Here is a 23985-nt window from a genome sequence, read left to right as displayed (position 1 = left end):
TTGACTGAAGAGGGCGTTGCGTAGGGGGCGGTAAATTTAAACGACATAAACAATATATTTGAAATTTTAAATGAGCGTGAGTTGCGGAAAGTGTGTTATCTTGTACCCGCGGGAAAATGCTAATTTTTGTTATTGCATTAATCATTATTAGCACCAACTTCCTGGATTGAAGCGCTCGCATATGCAGAAACTCGTTTAAAGAAAATAATCGCATCCTCCTCAAGTCGCCAGTGAAAATATTTATTATACCTTTGATGGCTGAGGAATGCGGAAATTACAACAATTTCATAATTTTATCGCGTTATTAAATTTTCAATGTTTAATGCCCTTTACGTGATAGATATCTATTGCAGCAAAATATTTTTCTGATTTTAACTAGGAAGTAATGTACCAAAATATAATTGGGTAATTTACAGTTTCTTCTGAAAACCTTTTTGCTTTATACCAGTTATACCAATAGAATTTTACATTGACCATAAAGGAAATTGTATTTCCTCTATGCTAGTACTTAGTAGCCATTATTTAATTTGGTTGTTAAATGCTGGAGTATATAGGTAGATCCAGATTTGCGAATATGAATAATGATGTAGAAGCAGCACTTTCTCTGGTTTTTTGGTAACAAATCAAAAATTAAACGATTTTTTTCACAGAAAACACTTTTTCAAGTTGACTTTTAAATTCGGAATTAGTTCTATACGATATTTGGTTTCCGAAATACAGCTCTTCATATATAGATTGGCAAATGTTTCCAAAATAAAATAATAATTCTGTAGCCTGTAAGTAATGTAAAGACTGTTGTTAGATTATTGTTACTATCAAACTAAACAATATTTCAATTTTCAATACTGCATTTGCTTACCGTTTCTCGATATGCTAGGATTAGAAGGAGTTAACTTAAAATTAGAATACTTTAATAGTCTGCTTACTTACCTACTGAATAAGCATTTACCTCTCAAATCCAAAGTTTTTAAGAATACTCCTTCACCGTGGCTGTCCGAGAACACAAAGTTGCTAATTAAATTAAGGGATAATGCCCTGCGGAAAAGTAGGCAAACTGGAAAACCGCAACACTGGGATTATTACAAATCTCTGAGGAATTTTACTAATCTTACTATTAATTAAGAATGATAAAAAAGCTTATTTTAATTTCCGTGCACGACAATGTACTTCATGGCTTAATTTATGCAGCAGCGGAATCATATCTAAAAAAGTCGTCGACATATAGTACCTTTGCACCTTCAAATACCTGATGATATTAATACGTTCTTCATCAAGTCTGTACCTAATCTAAACGGTAATATTGATCGAGTTATAAAGTTCTATAATAGTGGAAAGCTTAATGCTAACATTCCGGAGTTTAAGTTTCAAACTGTCACACCTGATCAAATATTTGACATTATTCTAAACCTGAAATCTAACGCTTGTGGTGTAGATAATTTTAATGTAAAATTCATCAAATTGTGTTGTCCTTTCTTAATCCCATTCATTACTCATCTTGTAAATACAGCCATTTTGGAGTGTGAGTTTCCGTCCTTGTGGAAAAGAGCCATCGTTAAACCGATACCAAAAATATTAAAACCAGGAAGTTATTCGGACCTTAGGCCGATCAGTATACTGCCAATGTTATCTAAAGTTTTGGAAAGATGCTTAGAGTTGCAAATAAGAAACTTCGTCACACAATTCAATCTACTACCGGAAATGCAATCCGGATTCAGACCAAATCATAGTTGCTCTACAGCCTTGGCGCATGTGATGGATGATATACTTTGTGCAATTGATGGTGGGAAGATTACGGTGTTGGTTCTATTAGACTACAGTAAAGCATTTGACACTATTGATCATAATATACTGTTAGCAGTGTTACGGCACCTTGGCTTTGGTAACTGTGCACTTAACCTCATGAAAAGTTTTCTAGAGGGTAGATCTCAATTAGTTTATAGTTTAAATCATACATTTTCTAATGTATTGACTGTTAAGTCCGGCGTACCTCAAGGTTCTATATTAGGACCATTGCTTATACGTTGTACACAAGTCAGTTGCACAAAGTTCTAAAGACTTGCAGTTATCATCTATATGCGGACGACACACAGTTATATTACTCCTTCTTTAAACATGGATTACATAATGCTTGTACAAAGATAAATGCGGATCTGAGTTTTCTCTATTCCCACTCCAAAGATCATAATTTACTGCTCAATCCTAAGAAATCCGTCGCGTTGGTATTTGGTGCAGGAGCATTACTTTCTGCTGAGAATGTAAAATTACGTATTGATGATGTACCAATTAATGTAAAAAATGTCGCTAAAAATTTAGGATTGTGCGTAGATATAGTGATCTGCGCTTTAGAGAACATGTAAGGAACTGTATACGCAAGGCTTATGCAAATTTGAATAGCCTGTATCCGCACCGAGCATTCCTGTCCGTTAAGACAAAAAAAATGTCGTGCGACTCGTTAGTGTTCTCGCAATTTAATCATTGTGACATGGTCTATGGGCCATGTCTTGATGCTGCCTCTGACAAACGTATACAGGTTGTTCAAAATGATTGTGTTCGCTGCATTTTTGGTCTTAGGCGTCGCAGTCATATCTCTCACAAATTGAGAGAATTAGCGTGGCTTAATATGTCACAAAGGCGGAAGCTTCATTCTTTATGTGTGTATCACTCTTTAATTACTACTGGGTTTCCGAAATATCTTAATAACATACTCCTTCAAGTTTATTTCTAAATCAGCTTATCTGAAATCATTTTCTTACAACGCCGTTGTAATGTACAATGCCCTTTCACCCGAATTGAAACGCTTACCCTTAAAATTATTTAAATATCGTATCATCTTTAATGTTAGACGATTAACGTGCACAAAGCAAATATGGCAATCACAGTAGGCATCAATGTCTATAGGGTAACACTGGTCGGATTATATTTACATTCTGTCAGTTATGGGTTCTTTCGCAGCAATTTTGAGGTTGAGTGGTAGAGCGGAGAAGAGCAGTCCCTCAGTATTGCTTTTCAACCGAACTTCGCCTTTGGGGTTGCAGTCTATTGCATTACGTGCATCTGCATCTTTAAACTGTAAAAATATGTACTACCTAATCGTATTTGTGAACTGCTGCATCACCCAATAAAGCTATATTATTATTATTATAAATATTGCATATCTTAATTGCGCCCTTTATATTTTTTTAAGTTGCTGTCCTAGGTCGCCCTCTTGGCTTATGAGAAAACCTTTCAGAATTCATTTATGTTTTATAGTGGCACAATCCCCCAAGCTTTAAAGTCCGAACTTGGCTTCTTATTTATCAACCCTTTCGTTGCTTGATTCTATGTCGATAATGGATTTGAGCCCATTCAATTTCTTTATAATATACTATACTATACGTAAGCACCACTGTTTGAACAAGAAGAGACCAAACCACAGATTTTTGGAACTGAAGGAATAACGGGTTAAGTGGTTACAGTTTTTACCGATCGCCTAATCGCACATATATTGCATATACTGCAGTTTTCCTAATTCATAAGGTAAATACCGGAGTAGTATAGAACAAGTTAAGACCTTCTGCAGAGGCACCTCTAAATAGCATTATGCGGGTCACTCTGTAATTGAGCGCAAGCCCGTTGAGGGCCCAGAACAAGAGAGGGATAATAAATAAATAAAATTAGCATGTGTTAGAAGAAATGGCCTTACTGTTTGCCCATTCATTGCATGGCGATTTTTTGCACTTACCATTTCTGTAAAAAGTGATGCAATAATCTATTTTTAATAATTAAAACTAATGCAAAAAAATCAAATGACTTTTACTACCGACGCGTGATAAATTTATTGGTAGAATGATTCTAACAATGGATATCAATAGATTATAAAATGGAAAGGCCTGTGCTAATATTTCAACATTCTAACATACTGAAAAATTATATTAACATAAGGCAACTTAAAAGCTAACAAGAAACGCTCGTTTTTCCATTATTCAGTTTAGCACATGAAAAACAATACATGAGAAATTAACGTATAGCTATCAATCCGGATTCTAAGAGCTTTTGTATTTTGGCCGCGATGTCCGGATTTCTTAAATGATCTTGAACAGCTTTGGGATCGTTTTGCATTTGTTCTAAAATCATTCGCATCGCCGGATCGCGTAGAATCGACTGAACTTCCGGGTCGGCCATCGCACGCTGTCGGATTTTCTCGGGATCGCCGCCGACGCCTGCATTTTCTAAAGTGCACTGCCTGTAACCCTGTAGGGCTTCGGCGTTATTAGGATCTATTTCTAATGCCTTTTGGAATGCGGCAATCGCCTTACTAGCCTGTTGCATACCCTAAAATCAAAGTTAATTAGTAAGAAAATGGAAATCAGAGGTTGTAACAAAAAAAAAAGAGAATTCTCTTTCACCAAGGAAATTGTGTAAAAAGACTGTACCCTGTCTGTTCATGCAAATACAGCATGTTCCAGAAGAAGTTGGCACTAATGCTTATATTAGTGCCGACTTTACTGTATATACAAAGGAAGGCAGTAATTAGGTACACAATAACATTAATTTAATTACCTGTAAAATGCATCCTTTCCGTATCCAACCCTTAATGAATTTTGGATCGAGCTCTACACATTTTTCACAATCTTTTAACCCCAGGTCAAAAGCGGCAAGCTTAGTGTAGCAAGCGGCGCGATTACTGTACAGTTTTGCATCATCCGGATTCCTTTTGACCGCTTCTGTATAGTGTCTAACGGCCGCTGCGTAATCCCCTTTCTTGAACATCTCGTTGCCCTTTTCCTTTTCCTCCTCTGCCTTTGCGGGATCTACATACGCCTTTCGTTCCTCTTCCTTAATGAATCTCTCAACTTGCGACAGCAAGGTCTTGATTTCTGGAGTTCTATGTTCGGACATGGACTTTTCGTACGCGATTTTTGCGCTCTCGTAATTTTTCATCTTCTTATGCGCGTTACCGATACGCATGAACGCTTTCGCGATTAGTTTGAAGTCGGCGCGATTTTCTCTTCCAACTTCGATACCCTTTTCGCACGTCGCGATGCACGTTTCGTACTGTTTCTGTTCGAAGTAAACTGCCGCTAAGTTATTGTAAAAGGTTATATCGGTGGGGTCATGTTTAAGTGCGTTTTCATAATGCGTAATGGCGATGGGGAAGTCTTTTTTTTTGTAAGCGTCGTTGCCGAGCTCCTTCTCTACCTTTGCTAGTTTTTTGTTTTCTGGTAAGTCGGGTTCAGGCTCTTTTTTGGGTTCGGGTTTCGGTTCAGGTTTTTTTGGAGGCGGTGTATAAGGCGGTTCTGTATCCATTGGTTCTTCTTGGCTCATATCGAAGCCCATCAGAACACCTAAAGCTGTAATTATACGAGAATCTTGCAAGTTTTGTGTGAGCAAGCTGGGATTTATTTGTATTTGTTTTATTAAATTTACAAAGGAAGGATCATTCATATACTCTTTGGTTCTTGAATCCAACTGTAATCGCATTAATACATCCCGTCCGGCAAATGGGTTAGGAAAGCCTTTGTTACTATTGAATTCTTTTTGTGACCGCACTTCGGACAGTCCCTCCTTAAGTTGTGCATTGTTCGGATCTACTTCTAAACCTTTTTCGTATGCTGCAATTGCTTCATCTGTTCGTCTTAAATACGCTAAAGCAGATCCTTTACGAGAATACCCTTTGCCCCAATCGGGTTTAAGTTCCACAGTCTTTTCGGCATCTTTTAATGCCTCATCATACTTGTTAGATTTCGCGTATGCCGCAGACCGATTTGAATATAAAACGTGATTGCTAGCATCTAAACTTATGGCTTCTGTGTAAAATTTAATAGCTTCCTCAAACTTATTTTCTGCTAATGCCGCATTCCCTTTATCTTTTAGTGCGGCAACCTTAAAATGAAGATAATTAATGAGTCATTAAAGCGACGTACGTTCAAGAAAGTAAAAAGTTAATAAGTAAACTTACTTGGTCCATTATTATCACTTACAAAGAACGAATTTAAAAAGCACGTTCGAACACTCCAGAAACAAGCTTCAAAATTGTCATTTGTCAGTTGTCTCTGTCAATTGATTGTCATGCCAACCTTTCTAGAACCTTCTGAAGGCGGCAAATTCAAATTGATACTTGTAGCTATTTAGCGCAGTAAAACTCTACCAGTCCATTGTTCATTCTTATAAAAAATGCTATTAGCTTTATTTATCGATTTAAACAAAGCTATTAGTGATTGATAATTATTTGCACTAACTGTCAAAAAAATGTTAGAACGAGATGTTTTTTACTTGCTACCAGAGCTGGGCAGAATACTTTCAAAAGTTTGAATACTAAATAGTAAATACTTTGCACAAATCAAAGGTATTTCAATACTAAATACTTTTACGTTCAGCACAAGCGAATACTAGATACAGATACATTGAAAAGTATTCAAATACTTGAAAAGTCCGTGTGCATGATAGTTTGTTTAGAAACGTGCGATCGCTTTGAAAATTGGTACACATGGTCTTAAGGATATAAGAACGGTCTCAGATCGACCCGGAAAAAAATTTTCTTATAGAATGTGGCCTGTAGAATCCATAATTTCAAACAGTTCCAAGATTGGGCTACTAGTTCAAAAGTTACAGCCCTTTGAATTTTTTTTTCGAAATTGGTTTCTAGTCTATAACTTTTGATTGAGAAGTCTGATCGAAAAAGTACGAATTGTTTTGGATTCTACCCACCAAAATTAATAAGAAAAAGTGTTTTCCCGAGAAATTTTGGTGTAGTCGATTTTTGGTGAAAAAGGAAGGTTATACACTGCCTTTTTTTGAGGCCCGAAAAAAAAATTGTCTCAGATCTACCCGGAAAAAAAATTTTCTTATAAAATGTAGCCTGTAGAATCCATAATTTCAAACACTTCCAAGATTGGACTACTAGTTCAAAAGTTACAGCCCTTTGAATTTTCTTTCGAAATTGGTTTCTAGTCCATAACTTTTGATTGACAAGTCTGATCGAAAAAGTACGAATTGTTTTGGATTCTCCAAAATTAATAAGAAAAAGTGTTTTCCCGAGAAATTTTGTTGTAGTCTATTTTTGGTAAAAAAGGAATTGGTTAAGTATTCAAATGCTATGCGAAGTATTCGAATACTTCTCAAAGTATTCAAATACCTTGGCGAAGTATTCGAATACTAAATATTTGTGAAAGTATTTGAGTTATAAATACAAATACTGCTTCCGTAAAAGTATTTAATTATACAAAGTATTTGAATACTTTAAAGGATTTGAATACTAAAAAGTATTTACAAAATCGAATACTGTCCAACTCTGCTTGCTACTACAAAAAAGGCCCAAGGCTATACAAAGATTTGTTTATTCAAAGCTTCAATGAATAAACAAAGGGTATACCGACTTTGATTATGATTTTACGAAAAAGGTGTCAATAGTATATTAACACATAATGTAAGCGATTATGATAAGAGTGATTGATATAGGTAACATGAACGAATAAGTTGAGGGCCCAGAACTAAGAGGGACAATAAATAAATAAATAAAATAAAGGCGACAAAAAACGCGTGCACAAAAGCGACCTAAAAGCTGTTATTTATCCATTTATTAGAAAACTCTACTACATTTAGTTTGTTTTTTTCTATTTAAAAAGATACAGAGAGAAATTGGGTAGAACCAGCTTGAAGCTTTAGAAGTTTACTTCAGGTTTCATAGTTCTCAATACCTTACGATTCCAATCCTTTTGGGCGGTTCTGATTAAAACTTGAAGAAACTGATGAAAAAGCATGTAAAACTTATAAAAAAAGAATAAATAGCGAAAAACACACAAAATCATGGTATAGGCGCTCGGTAATCCGGCACCCAAATTGTTTCGCTTATGCCGGATATTATTAGTGGATTTCTATCGGATATTAAGTATTTTTTATATCATACATGTACGATGTGGGAAATAAGTCATAAATTGCTATACAGTAAAAGACCCATATAGCACTATACTAATTCCCATGGATGTATTTAGAACCAACCATGGACTTTAGAGCGTTCCTTGAACGTCCACGTGAAATATAGTGGAGTAACATGGAGGGCACAAAACTGGACATCCACAATATGTCCATATTTAATATTACATGGACGTGCATTCGAAAATTAAACATTCTGTCTAGCAATTCATATTTATTAATCTTGAAATTAAAACAAAATTCTACGGGCATGTCAGATTGATAAAAAAATTACAAAAGTATATGTACATTACACCTCAACCACCGCCTCAACCAGTTCTATATTGCCAATGCTAAAAGAAATATTTTATTAAGTATCTGTTAAACTGAAATACCTATATTCAGATTTTCTTCATCAACATCAATTTGAGATTAGCTTAGGACAGCTTTTGTAATTTGTTGAGACCATACACCTGAAAAATTGTAATTACTTATTGATCAACAGCAATATATGTTAGGTATTTTATAAAAGATAATTTTTACTTACTTTAATAAGGATGAAAAATAAACAATCCACTGTCTTAAAACAAAACTCATGGCGTACCGGTTGTAGTTGTGAGCGGTGATTTGTGAACACGCCGGCGCAACGCGGTGTTAGCTGCGAGTTCTTAAAAATGGCGACTCACGTCCTTGATATAAAAAAATGTAAATTAAACACTTTCTATAACGGCCTGGTCTTTGTTAAAACAATAGATGCCTGGCACGTGTTAAATGTCTATTGTAAAAGTACCTATTTTCATAGAGGTATGACCACATCGCTGGAACGTATATTTAAAACATCCCCAAAAGGTTTCGGGAAGAACATCTAAGCTCACTAGTGCCCGATTATATGATGATATGACATTGACATAATGTCAATGTTAGAGATCGGTTTTTTATAACTATACCTACTCACAAAACGTCACTATTTAAACGCTCCTTCAGTTACAATATTGCAAAGACGTATAATGAATTACCATCTCATTTAAAACATTTATCCGAAAGTCTTTTTAAAAAACGCTTGCGCCTCATACTCCTTGCAAGACAGCATTAAGCTCCATCGTTAACATCATTATTGCTATAATTTTTTTTTTTACATTTTTTTTTTAGGTTTTCATTTGTGCCTTCATACTGAATGGTTTTTATTATCATATAGTTTTTTCTTGCTAGGTTTTTTTTATATCTTGGTCTCTTGTTGTTAATTTCATATGTAGGGAGTTGAGTGGTAGAGCAGACGGAATAACACGGTTTATTCCAGTCTGAACTTCGCCCTATTGAGTCACCCATTATGTAATGTAATGTATAATATCTGTTCTTTGTATGGTGTGTGCTCAATAAATGTCATTATTATTATTATAGAGCGTTTTTGATCCTTTAATGTAGTAACGTTGATTACAATGTTCCGTACTCTTTTAGCACTTTTTTGTCCAAATAATTAAATGTTTACATAATTTTAACAGTGTTGTTAGTAATAAGGACATATTTTTGTAATGATTTGATATATAAAATCAAAGACAATTTTAATTTTGTTCAGCTTATCTGGTCTGCTCTTCAACCTTGAAAGTTGATTTCATTAGGCGTCCTTTAATTATTTTGATGTATTTATCAAAAAATTGTTGAGATAACATGCTGATCCTTGTGGTTTTCTAATCGGTGGTATTCCTATTGCAAACGTCAAAGATGAATCAACCCCTTTTCATTATGCGTCTTAAATTTAAAAGAAACGAAATAGTAGATGTTAAAAATATTATAATACTATCTTGATGTAAGACATAACTTAGTTCATTAAAATTAGCTAATTAAACATAGAGATGTAGTACATACAAAATTTTGAGATGAACTACGATAACTAACAACAATAAATACAACAGGTAAATTTCAAGTAGTTAAAATATACGAACACAATGTCTATCGTCAACATTCATTCAAAGTCTTACCAATTTACTAGATATGGGGTGATTAGAATATCACCGTTTATAAACCTTTCCTTTACTTGTAATAAAAATTAATAAATTAGGTAATTTGTACTTTTCTTTACAAGTAAGAAGAAATCTATCTACACACTAGGATTCGCAAAAAACGTCAGTCAGAAAAACCTTGTATTTCAATGGAAATAAGTTATTCTTGTTCTGTCTGTAACAATGAAGAATAATTTATCCCGACAATCTCTACATTCTTGGATCACAGAAAAGTTTTTTGGCAACTTCTTAATCTCTTCCTCGCTGCCAAATGAAGGCACAGTTAGGAGCTGACGCTTCTGCATGTATGACATGCTTATACTTCCATGTACCCTACGGATGTGTTCGACATCTTCATGCATTCGCTTGAATTATTGATGATTTATAAATATTCGTGTTATCGTATGGGAGCTGTGAACAAACGAGACTGTTAGCATGACACTTCGCATAGAAAGAGTAATACTAACCTCATCTTCGCTATCCTCTTCGTATTCGCTGTCACTGGTAAATGGGGATTCTACACCTCGCGAGCGTAAAGCTTCTGCAACAGCAGAAGGCACCGGAAAACCAAGTTGTAGAACACTTCGTTGGCCGTAGGTTAAAATGTTTGGATTTAACTTTTTACATTCGTATAGTAAGAAGTGGACCATCTGTTCGTCGACTCGCTCGAGCGCGTAGTGGAGCGCGGTGAAGCCCTTCGTGCCTTCCCTCGCGTTTACATCGGCACCATTCCAAACTAGGTGACGAAGAACGTCGATATGACCGTATACTGCCGCTACATGTATGCACGTTTGGCCTGTAACAAGGAAATACAGATTGTAGATCTTTTGGAGCTTTGGCATTATTGTTGAGTGAAGCGCTAAACGTTACTATGGTTCGATATGAATTCGAGAGGGGGGTATCGAAGTTAACCAAGCAATGAAAAATGAGGATCTAGACTCTGAGCTTGGCGATACTGATTGAAACTCAGATTTGAGTCAGAAGGCTGAGAAGATGTTTACAGTGGAACGGACGGTTCGCTGAACTTCTTGCGCTATACCTCTTTGATAAAATTGGCAGCTACAAAGTAAACCTTGCTTACCCCCTCCCCCTCGACTCCGGAAGTGTAAAGCTCTGCGTAATCTCAGAGACAGAAGTGATTGGCGCATGGAAAACCTAAGATTCACCTAATAAACGATCCGTGGGCATTTTAATACCATAAAAAAAATCGTACCTACACAGCTGCGCACTTGTGATCTTTAATATCGACTAGCTTAACGCTAACCATATATGGTGAGGAGACAATGACTACATTTAGCAACAATGTGATGCCCAGTCGCCGCCTCACAAATTAAAAAAAAAGTTGCGGTCAAAAATTGAGCGCTAAGGAAATTAGTTTGAATCACATCCTTGATTCTACGATTTTTTCTCATTAGCACAGAATGCTCGGAATTTCAACTCGAAAATATCCCTTCGGTTATTCTTGGCTTAAAACATGCGGAATTCAGACCTCCTCGCGGCCAGACAGGTCTGGTTTTCCCAAAGTTAATGTTTTCAAAGGCATTCCGCGAGCGCGCGGCAAGATCTCTTCTATTATTAGTGGCGCATTTCAGTGAAGGACTGAATGAAGCCGAGCCGAAGACTCATTAGTCTGTTATGTCGGTCTTGGAAAATCCCGCGTTAATTTAGGACACGTGTTAAGTACGTGGGAAAATATTGAGGGATATCGTTATTAAAACAACGATCCCGAAATAATTCATTAAAGAATGCAAAAGTCGAAGCGCGTGATTTCGTAGGCGTTTTGCGCTCAGTACTATCAGGGAGCGCCTGCCAAGAAAAACCGTCCGAAAACTGCCCAAATATGTTTAGATTTTCGTGTTGTACGTCTGGGTTTTCCAAAATGATTTACGCTAATGTTTGCATGCTTGTCATTTTATTAAGGCGCGTCGCGGTTTTGAAGATTCGTCTTGTTTGAACCCACGCAATGGACTTTAGTTTAGAATGTTACTACAAAAATACGCTCAGAAATTGCCTCAATAGTTAGGGATTCCCGTCCCGTGTAATTTAAAACTCGCACAGGCAAAATTGAATTTTCCATACATCAATATCTTTCTAATCAAGGTTATTGTAAACGCGACCGTGATATTTAGCAGTAAAAGTTGGGACAAGAAGGTTAAATGGAATGGTAAAAAAATAAACAGGAAGTGCAACTGATAAAGTTCGCAACTTCTATTTACTTCCTGTGTGAATTGGTCAAGCTGTCGTGATTTACATACTTTTGTTACGATGGAGCCACCTATAATTATGGGCAAAATTTGGATTTTCCAGTGAGATCAGAGCGTAATAATTATATTCAGCATCGATGCAAAATTAATCAGTTGCACGCAACGGCTGCTTTTTGGAAAAGCACAAAAACAGACTGTGACGCATTTTGATAACACATTGATCCTTGCGGTTTTCTAATCGGGCAAACCCTATTTGTTAATAATCCCGAGAAGTATTTCAATATGTGGTTATCGCGCTTGAGATCGGTATTGAAATTACCCACAGTTACAATGGAAGAAATTGGAAAACTGAGGACCCTCGGGCGTACAGACAGAATAATTAATAAGTATGTTTAACAGCATAATTTGGGTTTTTCCGAATACGTGAACAGCGAAAGATGGCAGATGCTCTCGTGCGTAGCAGGCTCTGATACTTACCATCGTAATTCCATTGATCAAGTTGACAAGGTTGATAGGGCTGTGCGGGATAATTCAAAACTAAGGCATCTCGTTCGTTTTGTGTGACGGGGTCAGTGATGGCCTTACAGCTTTGCACATCTCCAGTCCTGGCGCAAATATGCAGAGGTGAATCACCTTGCCGATTTCTCGGCGAGGGCTTTGCACCGGCAACGATCAACCACCTAACGATCTTCCATTGTTTGGTCGCAACCGCGTAATGCAAGGGTGACTGCGCGTCGTCATTTGGCGTATCCAGCAGATGCGGTCTGGGAGCTGCCCGAATTATCGCCAGTACCACTTCAAGGAACCCCTGAACTATAGCCGAATGAAGCAACCTGAAAAAGAGACGACAAATTACGCAATGGGCCAATTTACGGTAAAATTTTCCCAATTCGTCAAATTGAGCTTAAAGCGCGTTGTTCTTTTGATTCTTTTTTTCATCTCCTCCAAGCCAATAAAACTTTGCGGCTTGGGAATACCCAAATTCTCTTACAATTTGAGAACGCAATTACGGTAATTGGATGCGTTTAAAAACGTATTGGTGGATAATTAATAAACAAATTGTCAAATTAAAAAATCAAATTTACTCTGCCCAATTAACTAACACTCAAAGTTGATAAACCTAATCAGCTTAACAGGATACGATAGCATGGGCTCCCATTCGCTCTAGAGCTGGCTGGGGGACCGTTTGAGTTTAAAGGGGTCGGCGGCCTGTTGGGTTGGCAAAAGCTTCTGAAGGTCGCTAGTGTTTCTTGTTCTGTTTTGGTATTCGGTCGATAAGAATAACGTCATCGTCAGCGCTACACGCAACATCCACCTCGTGCTGATCGAATCTATTGGTGTCAAAATCATTCATTTTTCCCCTTTAGCACGGGAAAGTTAATTAAGGTCAGGTCAATTGAATTAATGACAGTCGCAGAAAAAATCTCATCTGAGGCGACAAGTGCAAAGTTCAAAGAACATAATATAAAAATTGAAAAACTAGATTGCCACAAGGTAACAAGAGGGAAAAATCCGATGATTTCATTACATTGAAACCGATAAGATGATTTTATCATCGGAACGGCGACAAGGCCTTAATCATCAGTTTGGGGCCCGAAAAAACTTTCCTCCACTAAGGTCAAAAGTCTCAAAAGGATTGTTTACTTCAGGGATTTCCAACTTTCTTCGATTGTTTCGTAAAATACACGTTCACATAGTAACTACGTCCGCTGGTTTTGCGTAGGGAAAACCTTTAAAAAACGGTATTTAAATATCGAATCAATTGAAGGTCTAATAATAGCGGGCTTATTTATAATTATCCCGCATTTTTTGGCACGAGGAGATATCAGGGGATGACGTATTAATAACTTCCTTATACGACTGCAATAACAAGACATTATGGATTTTCCCATCCTAATTCTGTGTGCTCGTTTTTTGAATAGAAATATTCCATTGGTCAATTACGACGATAAATGGGATTATTAGTAAAAAATAAACTTACGTATCTCCATCTTCATCTTGTTCGTAGTAGAGTTCCCAGGGCACTTTTGGTTCGGGTTTCGTTTCGATGATTGTTGAATTGAGATTGTTTAGATCTGGATTCTTGAGGCTTAGACTTGAGAAATTCTCAGACAATGACAAGACTACGCCACCGTCTAACTGCAATTGCATGTCTTCTTTATTAACACTTTCTTCGATATCTCCCGATAACAGTTGGGATTGCTCTTCCGATATTTCACCCGAAATAAAACCACTATCCGTTCTGGAAGACTCGTACAGGGCGAATTTATCCTCAGTCATACCAGCGGCTTTACCAGAAGCATCTGCAAGCATATTGTATTGATGTTTACTATCCATTATTCTTGATTTTTTATGGTCTATTAGCACTAATAACAAGATGGCCCCAGAGTTTTTATAGGTCGACACAACTACCCGCGCAATTCCGATTTAAACTTTTGGTGCCGTGAGATTTTCGAAGGTAGCGCACGCGAAAGGGATAATTGAATTCGTTACGTATAATTTCGAAAGTTCGTTAATCGCAATAAGAATAACCGTTCTTATTCCCCGTCTTAATTCTCGTCAACTGAGAACCGTATAAGCCTGGAACCACGTTTAACAGCGCATTCTCGAGGGAATCCCCAGACATGCGCACCGCCGCTGCCACACCATCGCATCGACATACTCATGCAATCCCCAGATAACATTTTCCAGCTGATAAAACTTTTTAAACTTTCCGAAATTCCTCGCTTTTAATTATTATACTATCGGGGAAAATTGGATTATTTTGTTTTGGGCGCTAATTACGTACGGATTATTTCTTAATTGGGAAAATGGGGGCAACACGCGTGATGCATTATTGATTGGTTTGTTTATTTTAAACGTGAGCGCCACGCGCGCTTATGAAAAAACTTGACCAAAACCCTGAGGAACGTCATTTACCTATGATTGTTTACGTTTAATTCGTGACGCAATTTAACACTGAAATGAGTCAAAACCGCAAGAGATTCAATTATGCATCATTATATTATCGCGGGAAGAATGCTCCACTTCCTCTTTTCTCTCAGAGCGCCAAATTTGGTACCTACGGACGCGCGTAGAGGAAAATCCGTGGAAAGATCCGCCACCCGAAATATCCCAAATATAAATAGATCAAAATATTTTCTGTTTATATTTTGCGAAGTTATTTTCGATGACCCAATTTTACGAATTAAATTATTACCTATTATTTATAGACGAATTTCTGTATTTAAAAGTATTCTTTGTTCCACTTCAAATAGCTTGGAAAGTCCGCCACGCGAACTTTCGCTAAATTCAAACTAGAAATTCTCGTATACATGTCTGATGTCGGAATTCCCTTACCTCTTTGCCATGTGCCGGCTGCTATCGTAAATTCTGTACAGAATAATGCGAGCAAAACTAACTGTTAACATTTTTGGGGCGAACAACCTTTATTAAAAAATGGTCACACGTTTTATAACAATTTTCTGAAAGGGTGCAAGCGAACTGAGAGCAATAAAATTATCTCTGCTCTCTGAAATACTGTTCATTTATCTGTGGCTTCCCCGCGCAATTCAATTTGGGAAAATTAATTTACTTACTCACATAACGCACCAAAAAGTCAAATCCACATTGCAGGGGAAATTCGAGTTACTTCATGACTTCATCTAAAAAGACTTTGGGAAACTTATACCACGAACACAACACCCGAAGTTGCACGTACACAGCATAATATAATAATTTGTTGTCAGCAGTTCCAATTTTTTAATCAGGAAGGGGTACACCAAATATTTTTGCAGTACATTAGCACCAAATTAGCACAAACATTAAACAATAAATTATGCTGTTTTCAGCTCACCACTGGCGGCCTATCCACAAAACGCAATATGCTACACTCTAGATTACGAAAGCTGAAGGTGCTCTATCACTCTATGTTGGTGTTTTTGAACTCTTGATCGGGGTGAGTTTCAAAAGTGAAATTCTACCTTCCCAAACGTGACTGTAGTAATAACAATAATGTTTTTGTCTCTGTAGTGAATTTACAAAGGAACACGATGGCGGATGCAAAAACTAACGATCTAGTGTGCGCTAAAGTCGCATCGGAAAACTATCCCAGGTAAATTTGTCCCGTGAAAAATGATCTCCAGCTTACTCTACACGGATAGATCTCCGCTTTCAAAAGAAATCACTGCAGGTTTATCCGGCCCTTGGAGACGCTACTCATACATAGTCAGACCCGCAGATCTTAATATTCTCGTGTAGGTTCCCAAGAACACTACAATTGTTGGACATTTTTAAAAGAAATTTATTACTGGTGTCTTAGCGATGGCCGGCTTTCCGGTTATGTTCTGCGTGCATTGCCAAAATTTGGGAAAAATTGACTTGAGAGCAAATTTTTGGAGAAAATCTCTTTAGGATCTAGTTTTCTTCAACGTGAAGCTGCAAGGTAGTTATATTCCGAATATTTTGCATGCGGACGAAAATTCTGATTAAAATAAAAGGCAACTGTAAAATTGAGTGCAAGAGTGAGTTTTCTTAACTGCTATTCTACATAAACTGTTTTATCAACAGTAATTTGATGGAGAACGGGTATTCCGTATGCAATAGATGAGTAGACGAATTTTCCGTTGGCGAAGATTTCGTAGCAAATCATTCGGGAGCCATTTTCTTGAATTGTTTGTTTGAAATATTTTGGGGAAATCTACTGGGGATAATCTTTCTACAATTAAGTCAAGCTATGATTCTTAATAATATAAAATGATAAATTGCTACTTGGAAAGCTCGCAGAGCGCATCTTTAAAAAAATTCGAAGTGATTGGCCCGTTGTCATCTGCCACTGAGGGTCACTCCCAAATTTCAAGAACATACAATAGCATGCCACTTTCTACATAAACCAAGGGTTCAAAGAGTAAAACTTCCTCAAAACTTTTACATCCCTTTAATTAGCGCATTTTTTTAGAATAAAAAAAATGTGCTATTGTTTGCGTTTTGTCCGTCCGTCCGTCCGGACCCACTCCTGCCGTTTCTAACTATTTCTAGGGGAATGGTCCTAGAGTCCTGGAATTTTTTGGAGTAGGTTGAAGGTGTGCCAGACGGCCATCAAATTTCGCTGTCTAGAAGCCCCCCCCCACCCCCCCATAAATTATTTCCTGAGATACTATTTTTGAAAGTAAAACGCTAGGTAAAATGTCCATAACTTTTACATACGACAACCAATTGGTCTCACATTTTGCATACGCATGCCTTTAGTGGTGCCAAGTAAAACTTTACAAAATGGGGAGGGGGGGGGGTAAACACATGTTCTACCCTTCATGGTAAAAATTAATTTGATCTCTCTTTGTATTCTAATGAAAGGTCTCAACGAAAGGAACCGTTTTCTATCACCTTCTGCCTTCTTTCTGTCCTCTTATCAAAGTAAGGGGTGGGGGGGGGGGTGAGTGGAACTAGTTTTATCCTTCATGGTACTCTAATCGTGATCGGGTATATTCCCTTATACCTCAAGAACGGATTGTCGGAAGAGGGTACTCACAAAGGGCGATTGAGACGTCTGCAAGAAATATATCCATTGATGATGTCAAAACAAAAGCTATTTCGGTTACAAAAAAAATGCGCTTTATCTGCACATGAGTTGTGCACAATTTAGACTTGTTTTTAATTCCCAGACATTGGTGAATAGAAAAAATAACAATGTACTAATCTTGAAATATGGTATGTGAGGACCTTTGAATACGAAAAAAATGGTTCCAAAATTATTAATTTTTTTAGTAATTGTAGAGCACCCTGAAAGGAGAATTTAAAATCTGATTGATATCAGAGAGGATATGTAAACGAGAGGGGACAGCTAAATGGGGCTAACAAGGAACACTGTTTGGTATTTACAACCGGCGTTCATAGAGGCATTGCCGACAGTTTCTGGTTCCTTTTATTGAATTTAGGTTTGAAAAGTTGTAAGTTGTAGGGCTCTAGGAGTTGGCAACAAACAAAATTAATTGTCAATGTCAAAATAATGTTGTGTTTTTGTAGAACCGTTCACAGTCACGGTTATTAATCTATATAACGGAGAGAATCTGTTTATATATATATATATATGTATATATATATATATATTATTATTATTATTACAAATCCGCTCTGTTGTAGAATATGTTACCATTGAATTTATATTCAATGATGTTACCTACATGAACTATTGGAAGCTTGAAAGTCATATTTGAAAAGCCCGCTCTTTAGTTGTAGTTAACGCCAACGTTCACAGATGGCAGGTAAAAATTAGACACATACGTAATTAAAAAGCTGAACTGTGCTGCTAAGGGTCCCTGGTTCGAATCCAGGTTCGGGCATGGATATTTGTTTAATGTATGTTGGGTTGGTAGAGCAGCCTTAGCTGAAATTCCGCCCACTCAAAAATAAAAATGAAATAAATAAAAAAGGAGCTGTCCCCTCTCGCCTTTCTGATAGATATTGAAACTCAAGCTAAGAAATTCGCATTAATATCAAGGTGCCTAATAGGCCGCCTTCTTACGCCTCAAATTAAAATTCGCGCTATTGATCAAAGAAAGTGCTACGCTTGGGCGCATATACAATATCAAAAATAACCAGTTGCATAAATATCGTTACCAAATTTACGCTGGGAGCATTTAGCAATGTCAATTCACAACATATATGTGAGGGAGGGGGAGTCTAATTCAAAATACGAACCATTTCAATTAATTTCTTTGTAGACATTTAAAAGTTAAGTTAATTGTCAAAATAAAAAAATGTCAAATAAATAATATACATTTGTTGCTATTTAGAAATGCTATCCTTCATGTATTTCCATCTGAGCCTTTCACGTCTCTTTCTTTGTTCTATCTTCTATACCTATACTACCGATTGAGGGAGGAATCGGATGCAATCCAACGCACTCCGGATATGAAAACAGAGGGTGGGTATTGGGAGAACGTGCTTCTCTCGTGGTGCAAATATTCAATGAAATTACGATATTAATGGCAGAAAAGAAGAGAATTTATACTTAGTATTTTACAGACTGCCGTTCAATCGATTCTGGACTGTTAATAAAAATTTCAAAAGTGAGACACGACAGGACTTTTTTACCAAATATACAGTATAATTTGTTTTAACTAGCTTGGCTTTAAAACACGAATTTTACCTGTGGATGTACCAACTCTCATACTTAAGGGCTGGTCTTGCATATAAATTTATACAACGACGAAACGAAATTTGTTCAAAATGGAAGCTATTGTAGCAAATATTCCAGAAATCACCGAGTTGCTTGTTAGAATACATTCCAGAAAGTAGAGGTAGAACAGAGAAAAAAGAATGAAGAATATGACAAACAAAATACAGAAAAGAAATTGAAAATTGAAGCTCTAACGCTTTTCACTGGCTATAAAATAGGTACCAGAGAATTGCACAGCATGGCTTTAGTATTTGTATTTAACGTGTACCTGTTATTGTATACAGGGTGTTAATTAAGTACTTGTACAAACTTTAAACGGTGAATGTTTGACTAATTTTAAGATAAAAAGTTGTATCCCAAATAACAAAATGTAAGCAAAAGACCAAATAAAATAGTTTTTTTGGACGCGCTGTATCTCAGAAACCAATCCGTTGCGGACCCATGTTCATATGAACTTTTTAACTTAAAATTTGTCAAAGAATCACCCTTTAAAGTTTGGACTTGTATAGTTAGCAGATTCATATAAGGCCTTTCGCAATAGGTCACTGACGATTCAACTCAGTTCCACTGCAAAACTTAGGTTAAAAAACTCACCTCCAAGAAAATCGATATTTTCACTCAAACTTAAGGACCAATAGCACACGAATGTGAATTTGGTTGCAAGCACAGATACTACGAGTGCGACTAACTCTACGACTATATGCCTGGATAAACGGCAACGTTGTGATGAAAACCAAAATTCTCGTAATGAAACAAATCCACATGACACTAGCTTTCTTTCAAATACCGAATGGAAGGTTTTCCCTAAACAAGTATCTATCTTTCTAATACTTCACTCCCTTTTTTTTATGCTTCTAGGTACATCAGGTTGATTATAAACAAAAGGAATAAAAAAAAAGAATTTCCCAAAGGTCTTCCCAAATCGTTCTATTGCTATTACAAGGTCAGAAACCCAAAATAATGCTCATCAGTGAGAGAAAAGTAAGTAGTAGGAACTGACATTACAATATGTTCCAAAACAAATCTACAATGTTGCATTGTAAGTTGAGGCGTTCTCCTTAACATTAATTACGCAAGTAAACATTTGCATTTAGTTCAATTACATTTTAATTAAAAAAGTTCAATTTGCAAACAACAACGTTTTGAATTCTTTTTGATTACGTCTGAAATCCTGTATACTATACCATTGTATTTATAAGCGTTTATATATACAATGACTATACCTAACACAATGAGTTAACCAGTGGTGGAATTGCAATTGTGGCCGCCAATTACTTATGAATTTTTGAAAATTATGTTAGATGTAGGAGTGTAGTTCAGAGTTTACTTTTCAATTTTGAAATAATTTGGGATTCCAACCAATCGAAACAAAGTTCAAGATTTCCTTTCAAGGGTCTTGGATAAATACAAAAGCGCTTTATTTGGACTTTGAGACCAGCGTGCCATACTTTTCCAAAAATCAATTGATAATTATCCGCTAACGGTTGAAATGACAGATGATCATTGCGCTACCAGATGAAATTTGGCATTTGCATTTACTATATCAGAAAAATATGTTACGAGAATAGGGTACGGCCACCTTCACGTACCTTAACCTTGTCGGAAAAACATTAATGTTTAACTGTAACATTGCCAAACTATTCATCGTGTCTGATATAACAACTTATATATAACCTTGTGCGGCAAATACCATCCTCTGGTTTGAAACGAACATTCCCCTCGGCGACGAATGGGAAAAACAAATTTTATAATAAACAATGAAATGAATGTTCAATACAACTATATTTGCAATATCTAAAAATTCCTTTAAACGTGAGTGACCTTAGCATAAAGATCCGTTTATAAATTTCCAATAAAAATCATAAATAATCCTGCTTCTTCTAATACGAACGTAAATAAACACCATCATTTGGATTTTACAAGTGAATTAGAAAACTTTCACTTAACAAAATATTTACGTTACTCTTAATACTCTCAAAAATAGTTCAGAACCACTTTACCCCAACTGATGTCGATGTGAAAATTCCTATTCGTCATTTGTCCTATTGTACTCCTTCTTGCGTCATTTCCGATTGTTAAGAAGAACTAAAGGTTTGTAGAATTTTAAGAGCGTGCAAAAAACCACATTACCACACGGGTTGGTGTACCACTTTTACCTTTGCAACAAAAAAATCTGTCTATAGATAATAAAATTAAGGTCTTTATACTGTCTTGTCTATATTACCTATTAATAAAAGACGAAGGTTATTGTGATCAATTCTATTTTAAACGTGTTAGATCATAAGATACTCCATTGATTGCATGTCTTAATTAACGCTACTTAATCGATCGTTATTTCAGGTATGAGATCTTCCTTTTTGCGCATTCTTTCGCTGTAATTATAGCTTATTCTAAATCCAGGCGGGAATGTTAGAAATCTACGCAATTGACTAAGATGGGTTATTCCTGGACCTTATTGGTTAATCTCGGATTTTTTTACGTTAGTCATGTATTTCTCATTGGGGCGGATTAGACACACTATAAGAAAAATTTGCATTCTGTTCCGGATGATTACCCCCACTGTTGGGATGCAAGGTCAAGAAGAAGCAACTCGAACTTCTCGTTGGTACATACCCAAAATTCTGAATCTGACTTTCGGAATTTGGCGAGTTATTCAAGCGAATCGATAGTTCGCCAATCAAAAAATGGTATACGTGAGGAATTGAAAACCACCTTCATTTTAATGTTCTTGGGTCATTGCAGGGAATCCCCATTAGTACCAGTTTGACTTTCCACCATAATTTCAGGTCACATTGAGACAAAATTATTTCCGATTGATAACCACATTTCAAAAACAAGCGTAAATCGGAAAATGCGCCCCCAAAAAGTTTTTGAAAAAATATTACTTACCCCTAAAATATTGTCGAAGAATCTGTCTGTATAAATCCACACGCGACATTTGGACGTAAATTAAAATCGTCGCACTAAACACGAATTAGGATTTCTCATATAGAAATCGCGCACGTTTCAATTGTTTACAATTGCGAATTGTTACTGATTACTGCAGGTACTGATTAGAGACCACCGGTTAGATGGAAAACTGATACAGAACTAAACTAATGAGAGCTTTTTCCGTAAAGTAAACCCGCCCGTGGTGTAATCAGGACCGTAGTCGCCGGGGCAAAACGTCGGGATTCCCGCAACGTGTGAAGTCTCCTTTTATGATATTAAATCGCGATTATCTCTCCGGCTACACGTTTGTTATGTTAATTGTGTGGCGCAATTTTCTTAATTAAACTTTACGTAATTCGTTTTACACCGCGAAAAATCTAAGCGCCTAATCCGAGATTGCGGCACTCCCGGATAAGATAAGGCGGGCGATTTTCGGGCGACATATACGTCCCGTGACTCACGAAATTACAACACCCTGTATTCGAAGCCCTTGAAAACAAGGATGATTTGTCTGAATTTACATTGAGTAATACAATAAGGGGGAGTAAAACGCACACGCGGTAAACTAAACGCCATAAAAACGCTACGTTTAAATCACGAGGCGGGTTTTTCCCTTAAAAACAAGGGCGAAATCGTCAGTTTTTAGTACAGATAATTTTACAGCAAAGCGGTAATTGACGGTTTGCTAATTTGTAAGTACCAAAGTTCGATAAAATTATGGAAATTTCATGGGAATATACAGAAAATTGACCAACTGGAATTTATCGAGAGAGTGTAGTAGAGAAATCTTAAACTTTTTGAAATACAAAGGTGAAATTTTCTTCGGTACCTTTCGCTTTTTTACTCGAATGAGACGTTAGAAAACTTTTAATTAAACAAAAATGATGTACGATACTGCTATTCGTAACCACTGACCTCTCAAGTTTGATCTATTTTAACCTTTTTGTTAATTACAATCCTTTGATGTGAATATGGTTTGGTTTTTACAGAATTTTTGGTAGATAAAGGTTTGAGCTGTGAAATAGGGGATTTTTCTTTCATACATCGTGCTAATAGCGTGTTTTCTAAATTTTCTCGTAAAACAAAAGAAATGAAACAGCTTTAGAAATCCCTCGAATTAAATATTTTTGAAAATGGTACATGCCTCCTCCTCAAATGGAACCGAAAATGTTCATTTTCTCATTTCTTTGTATGAGAAGTGGATTTAAAAGTGGATTTGGTTTTTACAGAACATGTGGTAGATAAATTCAATTAAAGCAGGGAACTTTAACCCCACAGACTCAAAGAGTATACCTAGTGTATTTTCTAAATTTTCTCGTGAAACAGAAGAAATAAGACAATAGTAGAATGAGAAATCCACTGACTGAAATAATTTTAGAAATGGTATACGAAATCTTTTTTCCATTCTTTCACCTCAAAATGTGCTTCTAATTTTACTGGCTTATACGCGCAAGGGAAACTGGAATTTTTTTCGAAATTGTGTTTTAAGGTTCAGCTTTTTTAGCGCATTTTTTAAGAAATAAACAAAATGTGTTACTGTTTTCGTTTTGTCCGTCCGCCCGTACGCCAGTCTGTTTTTGGGGGATTGTCCTAGAGTTTTCGCAATAAGTAGCGTATACCTTGAAGGTGTTGGCGGCCTTCAACTTTTGTTACCTTAAGGGGGGGCGGGGGCTTCCCCTGCAAATTATTTCCAAAGATGGTGTTTTTGAAAGTAAAACTTGCAGAACTTTTACATGCGACAACCAATTTGTGTCAGATAACATATACGCACACCTCTAGTAGCCACAAACAATTTTTGAAAAAGGGG

At 36.5% G+C, this 23985-nt stretch overlaps 1 protein-coding gene and 1 long non-coding RNA gene across 3 annotated transcripts; both read right to left on the bottom strand.

The window, feature by feature from the left end:
- Positions 1 to 3786: 3786 nt before the first annotated feature.
- Positions 3787 to 22349, bottom strand: LOC116176258 (stress-induced-phosphoprotein 1). Its single transcript, XM_031494743.1, has 9 exons — positions 22137 to 22349; positions 14073 to 14394; positions 12569 to 12924; positions 10355 to 10683; positions 10248 to 10298; positions 10102 to 10186; positions 5939 to 5955; positions 4540 to 5862; positions 3787 to 4311 (listed from the first exon to the last, which is right to left on the bottom strand). Exons 1-9 carry the CDS (start codon positions 22183 to 22185, stop codon positions 3997 to 3999), a joined length of 2847 nt encoding a protein of 948 aa, XP_031350603.1. The 5' UTR covers positions 22186 to 22349; the 3' UTR covers positions 3787 to 3996.
- Positions 8109 to 9071, bottom strand: LOC116175861. 2 transcript variants are annotated; one of them, XR_004146369.1, is made up of 4 exons: positions 8681 to 9071; positions 8438 to 8579; positions 8286 to 8363; positions 8109 to 8243 (listed from the first exon to the last, which is right to left on the bottom strand). It is a non-coding gene; the product is annotated as an uncharacterized LOC116175861 (long non-coding RNA). The 2 variants fall into 2 exon arrangements; XR_004146368.1 differs by having other exon boundaries at positions 8438 to 9071.
- Positions 22350 to 23985: the final 1636 nt, after the last annotated feature.

Source organism: Photinus pyralis, unplaced genomic scaffold, assembly GCF_008802855.1.
Source record: "Photinus pyralis isolate 1611_PpyrPB1 unplaced genomic scaffold, Ppyr1.3 Ppyr1.4_LG7, whole genome shotgun sequence".
Taxonomy (NCBI): Eukaryota; Metazoa; Arthropoda; class Insecta; order Coleoptera; family Lampyridae; genus Photinus; species Photinus pyralis.
The sequence above is the reverse complement of the archived record's forward strand: the minus strand, read 5'-3'. Positions and strand labels throughout refer to the sequence as shown.